Source organism: Bombyx mandarina, chromosome 17 (assembly GCF_030267445.1).
Source record: "Bombyx mandarina strain Sakado chromosome 17, ASM3026744v2".
Classification (NCBI taxonomy): Eukaryota; Metazoa; Arthropoda; class Insecta; order Lepidoptera; family Bombycidae; genus Bombyx; species Bombyx mandarina.
In genome coordinates this window covers 9,531,583-9,546,099 of record NC_143223.1, presented here as the reverse complement: position 1 = coordinate 9,546,099, position 14,517 = coordinate 9,531,583, and the positions used below count along the sequence as shown (strand labels likewise).

The window sequence follows — 14,517 nt, the reverse complement described above, 5'->3', positions numbered from 1 at the left end:
ATTTACTCTTAAAAATGTTAACTCTTTCAAAACATCAAAAGTACGGTTAGGATTCTTAGTTATTTAGGTTATTTGTATGTACTGAGCAAAAAATAAAAAATATTTAAGATGTCAACAACCACTAAAAACTATTAATCGAACCGAACCATGCTAACATGTATTCGGGCAAATGAACTGTTTACAAAACCGTGACAAAGTCTTTGTAACAGAAAACAAATAGAATTATGCAGAACTACATTACATATTTTATGTCGCAGCAGTTCAGAAAATTTAAATTCTGAATAAGAATAATGATGAACTGCGCTACCCGCTCCGCTCGAAAGGACTTGAAAACTTCAAGTTTATAGCTAATTCAAAAGTCAAAGTTTGCAATTCGAGACTCTGTGACATAGATCGTGATTTTATTAATAGATTGCAACTGGAACTGATTTAAAACTAACTACACATTATATAGAAAACGAAGGTTTTAATTCAATTTATTTAATATTATTATGAATGCCATATGAAGTTTGCGCGTGATTAGTTATTTTAGTTATTCGATTAGTTTTTTTTTATAATTTATCTATCTCAAAGTAGATAAAAAGCCCATGTAGGTATTGTACGATATCAAGTTTATTTATAGGATATAATCATCGAATTTGTCGAGTTATCAGTTCTTACTTACGTATACAGTACGCCAATAAAAACAGCTAATAAAATTGTTGGTCCAAATATATTGTACGCGAAAACCCTAAGTTGAAACTTATAAATACCTCTGAGCCAACGAGAGCAAACTTGGTATCGGAAACTTGTTGTCTCTATTTCTATACTGTAATATCCATGGGATTTGAGACAAGAAAGTTATTTTAATTGATTTTGTTGTATTCACTATCCGACTAGGCTTATTGTAAATTTGATTTTACTGAATCCCGTCACTATTTTGTTGCTTTGGCTTCATATAATTCGTTACACGTCATTCTTAATTGTTCTTATCTTCATTAAGCACGTGTATACATGTATTGAATGTATCTTTATAATTATATTATTGGGTGATAAACTATCACTACGACATATCATTCATTGGCATCCCAACATTGGGGTACCCAATTTCTCAAATCAAACAGTATTCTCTTAATTCGGATAATAGGTGATAAAATAGTTGGTGGGTGTGAATTATGGCTGCCGTCCAAACCTTCGTTATCTCTCGCGACGTTCAGCCATTGCCAAACGTCACAAACAGATCATCATGGGGATACTGTAACATAATATATTATTACGTTTAGTGCTTTCCAAACTGAGAATTACGATAAGGTTTTTTTTTGTTATAGTAAGGTTCTGAAATATGTATGAAACATGCTTGTATTCAATTTCACCTATTTTAAAAAATATTATTTGACTCAATTGTCAGTTAACTTACTACTGTATCTTTCGTTCTTTCATTTTGTTCAAGTACCCTTAGTGGTAGGTACGTGATATAATAAATTTGTGTATCAATTTTAAAAATGATCTTTCAAAGTTCGATTCTACGAATATTGAATTCTTTTTTTTATTGTCCTTTTAGGCAGACGAGCATATCCTCCCGATCCATTAACGGTGCTTTTAGGCACCACAAGCACCGGTGACCGTCCTCGTCAAACCCGTCGCTTGCGACGAAGGGCTCGACGAGCGAATTAACCCATAGACACAGCCCACTGAGTTTCTCGCCGGATCTTCTCAGTGGGTCGCGTTTCCGATCCGGAGGTATATTCCGCGAACTCTTGCTAGGGTCAGTGTTAGCAACACTCCGGTTTGAGCCCCGCGAGCTCACCTACACACGTTAGGGTGAAGCTGAAACAGCCTCTCAAGGCTATCAGCATAGGTAGGAAAAAAAAGAGCAGACGGCCTACCTGAAGGTAAATGGTTACCGTCGCTCATGGACGTCAGCAATGCCAGGGGCACACCCAAATCGCTGCCTACCATTGAGTACCCTCTGCGAGCCTCGTTCGAAGAAAAACATATCATAGCGCTCGGGAAACGCGTGGAGGGGAGTTCATTCCAGAACCGGATGGTAGGTGGCAGAAAAGATTTCTGGAAACGCACTGTCAATGAACGCAGCGATTTCAGATAGCATGGATAAACTCTGCTCCGGTGCCTTGAGGTATAATGGTAAAAAGGAGATGGAGGGATCATCTCGAATAATTCCTCAGAGCACTCCCCATATTTAATTCTATACAAAACCTTACGGAATATTATTGTCGATTTTATAAAATGTTTCTTAATATGAATTCTATGAAGTCGCTGTGACCTATAAAAGATAGAAAGCATATTAAGCGTATGTTAAGCGATACGACTATGCCGGTTTTGAAACCTCGTTAGCACGCGCTAATATTTTAAAGGAATTATGCAGAAATATCTATTACGTGTTAACGAACACTTTAATATTAACTGAAATTTAAATAATTTTATCCCCAGCCGACATTGATTAGAATTTACAGAGAATATGTTTTTTTTTTATACAGTAGCCATATTCACACCCGTAACTTCGAATGCTAATGTCGGATCCGTAAGAACATTTACAAAATGCAATATTCTTATTTATTAAACAAAATTTGGAAAGAATAATAAGATTATTAAAAAAAAAGATTTTATTTCTGCGCCACAAAGTGTATTAAAAGAATTTGCGAACGTTTTCGTTCGTCGAATACTTTAAATACGTAAATTTAGTAAATTTAATGCTAGTAAATTGAAAGTGCTTATTTCTAAAGCATTTTTTTTACTTCACTTATTTCTGTTAGTATAAGTACACAGATAAAGTAGATTAAGGTGCCCATCGCGCCGTGACAAAGCTTACCGTACAAATAATAGAACGACCGACCGAATTTCGGAGAACTAAACAACTCTTCCTGGATTCACATTATTAACCGTGTTCGAAACCAATCCGTGGGTATTTGAATTTTTACCATGGCAACACGGGTCGCGATTTGACGGTGCCTTCGGGACTTGACATCTGTCACTTTTGCTTGCTTCTCGAACGGGACGGTACCCTCATATGTGACGGTCTACGCTAACGATTTGCGTTATCACTAATCCTTATCCATTCCTGCCCCAAATCTTTCTTCCTAAGTAATACGGCGTGAGACGACGAGGTCATCGGTTCCGGTGGGTGATTAGATGACATTTTGTTAAAATAGTACATACGGCACCGCGGATCGCGGCACATGTTCGACGGGTACCTCGTGCTGGTTTCCGGAGCCCTAGGCTGCCACAAAGGCGCTGGGTTCGGATCGAACAAACCGAATTTAATGAAATATCTCGGGGAATACAAAACGGGTGGGGAGGAAAAGTTATAACCCTAAAGCCACTGTAAATTATTATCATAGATAATATACCGTATTAAATGTACTTTTTCATTGTCGTATAAATGTCAGAGGAAAATCGAACGACGTGAATATATTAAAAATGAAATATGAATATCCATAACATTGAGCACTAAACATTAAAACCAAGGTATTATGGTGGTAGGACGTCTTATGAGTCCGCACGGGTCGGTCTGCAGCGAATCAGTAATGCGTTTCGGTTTGAAGGGTGGACGCAGCCGTTGTACTGTTCAAACTGAAACCTTCGATGTCTCAAGGTGGATTGCGGCATTTACGTTGTAGATGTTTATGAACTCCGGTAACCGCTTTACGTCAGGTGGGCCGTGAGCTCAACCACCCATTTAAGCAATAAAAAAGATTAATTAGAAGAAACCAAATTTCCATTTTATGTTACTTCAAAAAGCCTTGTGGTGGCTTGTGGAGAGTTCTTAACGGTAGGTAGCGGCATTGCTGAAGTCCATGGGCGACGGTAGCCACTCACCACCAGGTGGGCCGTATGCTCGTCTGCCTACAAGGGCAAGTTTCCGGTATTGAACACTAGTACTGAGATCACATCAGGACTAATATTGAGTGAAGTCATCTAAACTAAACATTATTCAGTATACCCAAAATTGATTTCGTTCGCGCACCCAAAATTCTAACCACCTGCGATCCCTAATAAATAGCAATCGCTCACAAAACGTTGACACCGAATACTGTTAACGTGAAATTTAGTACACGCATAAAGTAACGATTCACGAGGAAAGGTAAGGCGAAGCCGAATCTAAATTATTAGCCGAGATTTTATAGGCACTAACCTTTTTAGGATAAATTCGACCGAACAGACAACACTAGGAGGGTTGAACAGAGAGGTCCTCGACCGCACTAAACTATTCTATATATTAATACGTGAAGCAGAAACTTTGTATCCCTTTTTACGAGAATTGCGCGGACGGAGGAGTATGAAATCTTCCACACTTATAGAGAATATAGAGAAAAAGTGCACAATGCTAATATTTTCTTAAAATAATGCATAAAAGATACATTCAATCAATAAAGAAAACATCACACACACTACATACCATGTATTTGACGCACACACGCATGCATACTATTTATTGTCAAACTTTTGTTCTTGACGTCTGTTGTCAAATTGAGAATAGATTAAATATTGTTTGTCTTTAGTAATATTTTTTATAGTGTAGTCTTGGCGGAATTCGTGATTATAGAAGTATAAAATATAATCATAATAGTGTACAAACTTACAATTCCAATTAATTATAGTCGAATTTCGACTACTACGGGACCTCTAGTATTTATAGAATACGCAGCGTTACCCAGAAATCGTTCCACTCGAATAAAGACGTATAGAATTTTATTTTTATTTCAAGGGTAAATATAGATGGGCGAAGATACGGCTGGTCCTCCATTAACATAAATTTTTGTTTTATCGATTTACGTTACGGAAATTATATTCGTCGAAGTGCGTATTTAAATTTCATGAATAATGTTTACTCGGAATACGCTTTATGTTGGCCTTAGTTCTACGTACACAATTTTGGATATAGAAATATAAAAATAAACATAGCTACTCCATTTGTTAGCTAATATAAAATAGCGATAATAAAATATAATTGTGTAATAATAATAAATATATTTTTTATAATAAATATATACAAACGTTCAATTAAAAATATTTTTTTTTAATTTAAACTTGTATGCTATTAGCAAAATGAAATTCAAGCTGCTAATATTAAATAAAAAAAATCGAAAAAATATATTTTGAACTCAATTCTATCTATCAGTCATTACAATATTTTTCGTTAGCTTGTTATGATAATCATAAATCAAGATTTTAGTTTGTGTACTTTAGTAAAAGCAAATTTGAATTCTGTTCAACATCAAAATTCCGAACTTTGGAGCTATTCCGGTCCAGCGCTCGGAGATTGTATCTTTAGGCCGGCCGATACTCTCGTCCCGTGTATTAACGAACTCGGATTAGTAAAGGTATGACGTCACAATCCAGCTGCCTGGTCATAGCAGCCCCTACAATAACTTCGGACCATTTATTGTGGACATAACCATAAATCTCACGCCACATTATAGGGAAGGGAGAAAGGTCATGGAACCGTGTAATTATGAAGACTTAAAAAAAGAAAAGTTATTTTTTTTGTTCGCCGACTTTGAATTTGTTTGTAGAATTTAAGGCATTGTCGTAAAAGTTTCTGGTAGATTTAATTAAATGAGTACTTTACTCAACTATCATTTTATTTCAGTCATTATTGCAAATGACCAATTGTTAATGCGATTGTAGTTTTGTTTATTTTGTATGCGTGTGTTTAAATAATTTGAATAGATAAATTATGGGGTATAACATTTTTAAATCATCTTAAGTACCTAGAATCATAGAAAATGTGCGTATTTTTATACAAAATAATAAAATCTTCTTGAACACAAAAAACAAAACAAAGAAATATAAAAACGTGTAAAACAATGTAATAATTTGTTTAATGAATTTTCATAATTTAAGTATTCGCAGCAATCATGTCTGTCATTGAGTTTCGATCCCTATAATTTTACAATACTATTAAAATTAATCTATAAAAAATCTCACTTACCGCACAATGCAATCAACGCGGAGAACTTCATTTTGATGATTTCCATCATTTCCTCTTTCACATAACGAATTTTATCTTCTTAAATACTTAATTTAATAGAATGAGAATGATTTTTTTAAATCGAGAACATTGTTATTCAAATTTTACGTTAATGAGTTCAAAAAGTCATCAACCCTGCAAAAGATAAGATTTTAAATTTGCTCCAAAAACGATTCTAACAAAACTAGTCTCTCACATATTTGGCACTTCAACAAAGAGTTTGTAATTTAACACACTGGCACTTTTAGTCACAAGTTTTATGTTCGAAATTTAAAAGTTGTCTGTTATCGGACGTAAGTCGCCGCTTTCGCGTTTCATGTTTGAATGATACGATGAGGGAGCGTTCGAACACCGCTCTGTCTGCCCGCGTAATGTCCTTGGTTTTCCCGCTAGGGTAAAGTCATGCGCAGTGTGCACTCCCCTTTAAGGGTCCTTAAGTGGATTAAGTTTTTTAAACTTTGACAATTGATAAAATGAGATCCAGTTTATTTGGGTAAATCTAAAGTGAAAAGTTGTTAAAGGCATTTCTGTGGATAATAAACGCGTTTTCTTATTTTATTTATTTCTTAATAGTGTCGTACCGGCTTTTGTTTCTTTTATTGCTTAGATGGGTGGACGAGCTCACAGCCCACCTGGTGTAAAGTGGTTACTGGAGCCCATAGGCATCTACAACGTAAATGCGCCACCCGCCTTTAGATATAAGTTCTAAGGTCTCAGTATAGTTACAACGGCTGCCCCACCCTTCAAACTGAAACGCATTACTGCTTCACGGCAGAAATAGGCAAGGTGGTGGTACCTACCCGTGCGGACTCACAAGAGGTCCTATAACCAGTAATTACGCAACTTATAATTTTGCGGGTTTGATTTTTATTACACGATGTTATTCCTTCACCGTGGAAGTCAATCGTGAACATTTTGTTAAGTACGTATTTCATTAGAAAAATTGGTACCCGCCTGCGGTACGAACACCGGAACATCGCTAGATACGAATGCACCGGACGTCTTATCCTTTGCCATTGGTGGTGCTCCGAGGAAATAATGCAAGAGAATTATTTAAAGCCGAGGGCAACTCTGATTGGCTACTGCGATTGATTAACTATTGTGCTATTTCATAGATGGTTTTCTGCCACATACTATTCATCTTTAAATATTGACCTCTTTCTTTTCGGTGTTTTACGAGTACTATAATATCATCGTTCAAGTTATTATTTTTTATTGCTTAGATTGATGAACAAGCTTACGGCCGATCTGATGCTAAGCGTAATCCGTAAATATGAATAATGCACATGCTGCCACATTAAGACATCACTTCTAAATCTTCGTTTTTTACAGTACAATGAATGCCAGACCCCTCAAACCGAAACGCATTACTGCTTCACTGCAGAAATAGAAAGGATGGAGGTACCTACCCGTGGGAGCTCATAAGACATCCCACCACTAGTAATACTTGCTAAGAATTCTCAGTGTTAGGCAACAGGTTTTCGATATATGCTCTGCGTAAACCCTGTCCCGCCGTCTCAATAGCTCCGACTGGGTTCCCGCCCGGTCCGGGGTAGGGCACCGGCTGTGAGCGGCAGGAATTTTTGGTGAGGTTCGACTCCCACATACCCCACCTGCCGTGCGGGTGGGAATCCGGCGATTTTCTCCTGCGGAAAAAAAAAAAAAAAAACAAAAAAAAACCGGTTTTCGATGCATTTTGTACATTATCGACGCTAAATATATCATCGATGATATTATATTACCTCCTTCAGTATAATAGAATTCGATACATAGCTAAATTCCGATACACGTGTTATAGCACATCATAAACATTACACTCCAGTACAATTCTGTTTTCCTTGTATCGTTTTTTAGGTAAATCACGGTACAGAATTGAATCAAACTTATGAATCAGCCGACGACGAAATTCCGTATTTATACAAAATAGCAAACTCATTTAGATTTAAAACATTCCGTTGCTTGGTTCTTGGCAGAGGTCCAGCGGCGGATATAGGCTGACACCTTATTACAATGCCTAAGAAAACCAAGGATTCCTGACCAAATTATGGAAATGTCAAATTTTTCATCCATGTTATTATCCTGTACCAAATTTGACTGTCAAACCCTTGTCATTATTCGATCTATTCATTACGATGTTGGAACATTCTTCACAGGAAAAGTGAACGTTACGAAATGTGTTGTTGGTTTTATGAAATTTCATTACTCACCGTGAGCGAATAGTAGTAGTAGTAGAGGTTTATACTAGATTCATCTAAGGTGTGCATCAATTATTGCATATAAAGGAATTTCCCAAGCGTTTACAAAAACAACTGTCATTATAGTAAGTATTGTTAATTTGGAATAACCTGATTAATAATGATTTCTTGAAATTAAACACAGAGAAGCAAACAATTTCGACCTCATCTCTCAAGGTATTTATGGGCTCCAATAACTATATGGGAGGGCCATGACCCGCTTTCAGTTAATGGTTTACTGGAGCCCATAGACCTCATAATATGAATACCGCCAACCACCTTGAGACACCTAGCTCTTTTACTCTTCAAATCGAAAGCACCACTGCTTCGCGGCAAAAATAGACAGATGGCGGTGCGTATTCACTATATGCCTTACTAGGGATTCTGGAATTTTAAATAATTTGAGGATTTTTGCGTTAATTTCTATAATAGCAAAGTTTTTGCTTAGAAAATTGGTATCTGTACACACAGCTAAATCATCAACACAATTACGCCAAATACTACGCCAATTATTAATATATTAGTGAGTGTACGTCTGCATGGTTTTGTATCAAAGACAATGCGGGCAGTTGAAAAATCTCAGTACAGTTCATAATCTGGTTTGTTTGCCAACTCTATTCTTGTTCAAGTAGTTCGAATCTTGAATGTGCTATCAGCTAAAAAGTCGTTATAAAATAGCATTCAAGCTCCTCGCTTGAGTCGTATCAAGCAAGCCTTAGAGTAACATTATTACTTTGTGTATTTTAATTAATAATTAGCCGATGTTTTGTGTATTCGTAAAATTTTGTTTGTGGACTTTTCATTATCTCACTTCTGTGTAGCGATGTGCTGTTTTTAGAATATAATATATGATTAGCCGGACAACTCTTTATCAAGGGGGGCTTTAAGGTTAGATTTTATTAATGGGCCTTCGAGCATTTTTTATTTTTTTATTTTATTATGTTTACACAACTGGATAAAATCTGCACACATAAACATTGAACTTACTTAGATAAAAAAAATGTTTAATATAGAATTCACATGGTGAATATTGAATATGAACATAACATGATAAAACATGGTTATATCATGTCATTATGAATTGCTTTAATACATTGTATTAGTCTATAAACTATATACATAGTGTATGGTATAATATAACAACTAAACAACAGGCGGATTCTAAAACATCTGTTTGTCTACACCATCAAAAACTACACCGCGTAAGGCGATTCCACCGGTTCTTCTTAAGACTACGGCTCCTTGTAACTAGCAATATTTTAAAACAACATATAAGAACATCTTACAAAACATATATAAAATACATTGTATTGACCCGAAAAAAGGCATTTCGGATCCTAAGCCAAAACCGAAGTAATACCTTTAATCTCGACCGATATCAAGTTGTTAAAAGCCCAATATAACTGTGGTAAAACGTATCAAACTGCAATATTTCCTTTCAGAACTCAAACAAACAATACAGAAACAGATAAAAAAAATTGTCGCCGTTCAAACTTCGCGGAGACAAACATCCAAAACAAAAAAAAGGAGTAAAAGTAATTTATTCGTCGTACGTCATATTTGCAAGCCGCGGGCCCTCGTAAACTTACGTCTACTTTACGCACCTATATAACACTGAAATTTCATACGTGTCAAATAACAAAAAGTTAGCACTTTGACCTCTTGATCGGGCGAAAGAAAAAAGGGATTTATTCGGAGCTCGGTTCGTATCATTGGTATGTGTGGAAAGGAGGCTTTAGCTGTTTTATGTGACTGTACTTTATACGAATGTTAGTACTCATAAAATCCCAAATGCACGGCGTCTTCTAAATAAATACAAGTACCGGAGGCAGCGTTTTGATCTTCTAAATGGGTCGCGATTCCGATACAGTGGATTCTGCGAGGATCTTGCTAGGCTTAGTGTTGTGCAAATTTCCTAAGGTTGATTTCCACCTATCCGTCTGGGCGTTGCTGGAATAGCCTCATAGGCTACCGGCGCATTGTAGTGAGGTCCATGGCACTGTAGGGTTCCCTGTATGGTGCCGCGTCTTGACGCGCAGGAACAGGATTTGGCGACGCGCGCAGTGTGCTTTTGATTTCAGGGCGATCTGTGGATACCGCACCGACTATCGCCTCGGCGACCCGTCGGTGGGGCATTCTAGGGGTGGCGCCGTAAGTCTGGTTGTAGTGTTAACTGCGAGAACACCCCTACTCTTGCCGAGTTCTGACCCCGGACGGAGATCGGACGTCGGGTGAGAGAATGCAAGGGGAGTCGTTTGGTGGATAGGGCTTTAAAATATATTTGGGCCCGGGCGCTATGCTCCCAAAATCTGCAGTCTATCAAGTCCCACATACCACGCACATCCCTTAGGTGCAGATACTTCGCATGAGGTTCGTCTACTGCCCCCAAAAAGGAAAGGGTATCAGCTAATAGGTAGGGAAAAAGAAGAGGCTTAGAGCAATCTATGCGACATTTTCAACACGGCTTGACCATACGTCGCTGCACTAATTTATATATTTAAATTAGGAAATTAGGTTCAAGTTATGTATTTAAAGAAAAATTGTTTTAAAAAATCATCAGATGAAAATTATATATAAATTATGTATAAATTGGGTGTCCGTTGGCCACAACTATTTTGGAAACTATTGAAATCAACAAACTTTCAACATATTCACGTTTAAATAATGTCAAGAGTCCAGAATTTATGGTCAATTTTCTTTTAAGTAATATGTTTACGTTTTCTTCCTTAATTGAGTTAAACTCCGTACTCTTTTGTTGTCACGCTAGGACCGGTTTCCGGAAAAGTAACATCAATTTCCGATTAGCATGGTGCATTTCAAATAAAAAACAAAGTGTGACCACGCATTTTTTTTTTTATTAAAATTTTATATCTTCTGAAAGACATTAAGGAGATCCAACAATTACTGGTACTAAGGCGTATGGTAAGCCCGCACAAGTAGAGTTTCTACTGTTTTTTCTTTTGCGTTTAGCAGTCAAGCGCTCCAGTTTGAAGAATGGACAGCTATAATACAGTAAAATTGAGACGTCAACATCATGTCGACTTATAAAGGGTACAGAGAACATCTACGCTGTGAAATAAAAAGTTTCCCCGGAAATAGCATGAAACTCTCTTTAAAAATATTTTTAAACGCTAGACTGTCTAGACTGTTGACCTCTTCATGACTTTATATAAAATTGATCACTTGTACAAATAACACACAAACTCAAACAAAAACTGAGATATCATATTTACGTGAATGCTTTCTTCTGTACTATTTGCTATTAACTGATTGTTTGATGTTTTGAATATTTTTTCTTCAGCCATTTGTGCCTTATTAATTCCATATTTAACATTTTCTTCTACAACGTTTTCTTCAAATTGATCATCATAAAATAAAATAACAAATAAAAATTTACTCCAATAATCTTTTTTCTTTTTTTTAACAGTATCAAGTATCAAACTTCAAAATGTCCTCGAATTCTGAACATAATTAGTTTCAATACGATTACATGGTAAGATTTTATTTCAAAGTCACTGAATAGGAGATACCTAACTTAGATCATTAGTGAAACTAGTTCTAAACTTTATATAATTCACAATGTCGTCAGACACAAACTAAATCGATTTGAAAACAGATTTAATCTTAAGAAAATCTCTACACGAGCCAAATATGCGAGATTATTTACTGGCTCCAATAAGTAGCTACTACGAATTACAGCTAACGGATAGTTAAACTTTTTTTTTCTTTTAGATGGTTGCTCACAGCCCACCTGTTGTTAAGTGGTTACTGGAGCCCATAGACATCTACAACGTAAACGCGCCAATACAACTTTGATTAAATTTAAAACCTAAGACCTTTTACGATCTAATCTCGCATTTATTGTAATTATATTACTTTCGGATACTTCACAGCTATCCTGGACACAGACGATGTTCAGTCGCCAAGATTAAGCCGTAAAACTATTATAGTTTTAATTAAGTCTGCGGCTTGCGAAAACCAAAAGAAATACTATATTACAACTTTATTCCTATGTTTTGAAAATCTTGAACTAAACTCATATTTTCACACCGTCTATATTTTTATATTTCCAAAAAGAGGCAGGAAAGTAAAAACTTTCTTTGTGGGCAGACGAGAATGCAGTAAGTGGTCAACGTTGATCATGGATGTCGGCAATTTCAAGGGCACAGCCGAGCCGCTGCAAATCGCTAAGGAATCCCCTCAAATCTCGTTTGAAAATGAGATGTCATAGCGCTTAAATAAATAAATAAATAAATATTTACTAACAATCACGCCACGTTAACTGGTCCCGTGATAAGTTCGTAAAGAACTTGTGTTACAGGTACCAGATAACGGAAATAAATGTAAGATTTTTATTATACACATACATATATTTAATATACATCCATAACCCTGGAAAATACATTTAAATTTATCATACAAATATCTTCCCTTGGCGGGATTCGAACCCGCGACCCCCTTATGTAGTGACCATGTCACTTACCACTACACCAGACGGCCGTTAAACTTAAGGAACTCTGTGGAGAGAAGTTCTTGCCGAAATCAATGTTATGCTACTCATGAAGAAAAAAAAAACTCCATAAACTTGTTAAAATCTTTTAATTGTTGAATTGGTTTCTTCTGTAAGTAATAAACTTATGACACTCGTATGGATACAAATACGGTGTTCGAATCCCAGACGGGTGGGCACCAATTTTTCTAATGAAATACCCACTCAACAAATGTTCAAATGTGATAGGTCCTCTTGTTGGTCCGCACGGGTAGGCACCACCACCCTGCCGATTTCTGCCGTGAAACAGTAATGCGTTTCGGTTTGAAGGATGGGGCAGCCGTTGTCACTATACTTGAGACCTTAGAACTTATATCTCAAGATGGGTGGCGCACGTTATAGATGTCTATGGGCTCCAGTAACCACTTAAACACCAAGTGGGCTGTGAACTCGTCCACCCAGCTAAGTGATAAAAAAAAGAAAAATATGTCTTGAAGTAACCTTCTCAGACTGCGAACGGTGTAAGGCCACTGAATTTCAATATTATTGAACCCTCTAACTTAGTTTGCGATTCGACCACGTCGGGTCATACGATAAAACCAAGTAAAACTTTAGATTTCGGTGTACGGCGTCTTCAAACTTTTATTGTAGTTGAACTAGAAATTTCAAAATCGAATTAATGTTAAAACTCGATGCTGAACTCCAATTTATCTTGTTTGATGTTGATTGATACTGTAAACTAGGTATATACCGATAGATATGTTATTTCATCGATACTGTAGTAAGTTTTACTTCGTCGTATTAAAGATCGTGCATACGCTTGCCAGACGTAGGCTTTGCGGTAGGCAGCGGCTTGGCTCTGCCCCTGGCATTGCTGAAGTCCATGGGCAACGGTAACCACTCACCATCAGGTGGGCTGTATGCTCGTCTGCCTACGAGGGCATAAAAAAATAAAAAAACGTGGAAATTTACGTGTAACATAAAAAATAAATTAACAACGTGCCAGAGGGGAATGGAATGCAGCATGCTCAATCTGCGTATATAATATGTAGATAATTATGTGCTATATTCCCTATAGAATCCGGATATGGCTATTTAATCAAACTCAAGTCAAAGATCGGCCAATAAAGCGATCTGAGTTTGTAATCTAGTTTCAGGTGTAATAAAATAAAAAGTTCAAATTTTTTAATATCTAGTGCGGATTACTGTTAATAAATGTCTCGTAAATGAAATCGATGCCTCCAATGAACACTACGCTAACTCCAGATTCGTAGATTTACAGGAGGAGCGTTTAAACGATAAAAATTGATAAAATCTTTATTATTGCAGATATATTTATGGTTTTCTTGTGTAACTAGCTGATTTACTCTTGCTTCGAACCCCATCAATAATGATTAATTGTAATACTTTTAACATAGTGAAGCGCTTTGCGTGAAAAACGAAAATTTCAAAATTTTGAGGTAGAGTAGTGTTCATTGGAGGCATCGAAATATAAAACTGGAAAAAGACATTTGTAAAAATCGAAAGTGCTCGAGTGTAAGTAAAAAACCAAATAACATAAAACGAATTGAAAAACGAAATTGAATAGACATGTTTATATTTGCGAAAGCTTGGTTCTCTCCGAGCGCACATTCATAAGGATCCAGGGCACGACCGTTAGATATTTCGAAGGAGCGATACCGAAAAACGGTGGAGATACTAAACGTAACGACGTTTGTACGTTGTTCAAGCTATCTAAAACATAGATTCATCCCAAGAGAAATTCCGTAGTGGCTGAATAACGTTCGATGTAAAGCTTTCAATCCAGCGCCCACTTGAGTGGG

General features: G+C 36.6%; 1 protein-coding gene across 1 annotated transcript in view; it reads right to left on the bottom strand.

Moving 5' to 3' along the window:
• The window catches only part of LOC114240714 (uncharacterized), a 44,396-nt gene extending 38,052 nt beyond the window's left edge, over positions 1–6,344 (bottom strand). The window contains exon 1 of the mRNA XM_028171367.2: positions 5,933–6,344. Coding sequence (XP_028027168.2) covers positions 5,933–5,981 — 49 coding nt within the window. The 5' untranslated portion in view covers positions 5,982–6,344. The remainder of the gene's footprint in view (positions 1–5,932) is intronic.
• Positions 6,345–14,517: the final 8,173 nt, after the last annotated feature.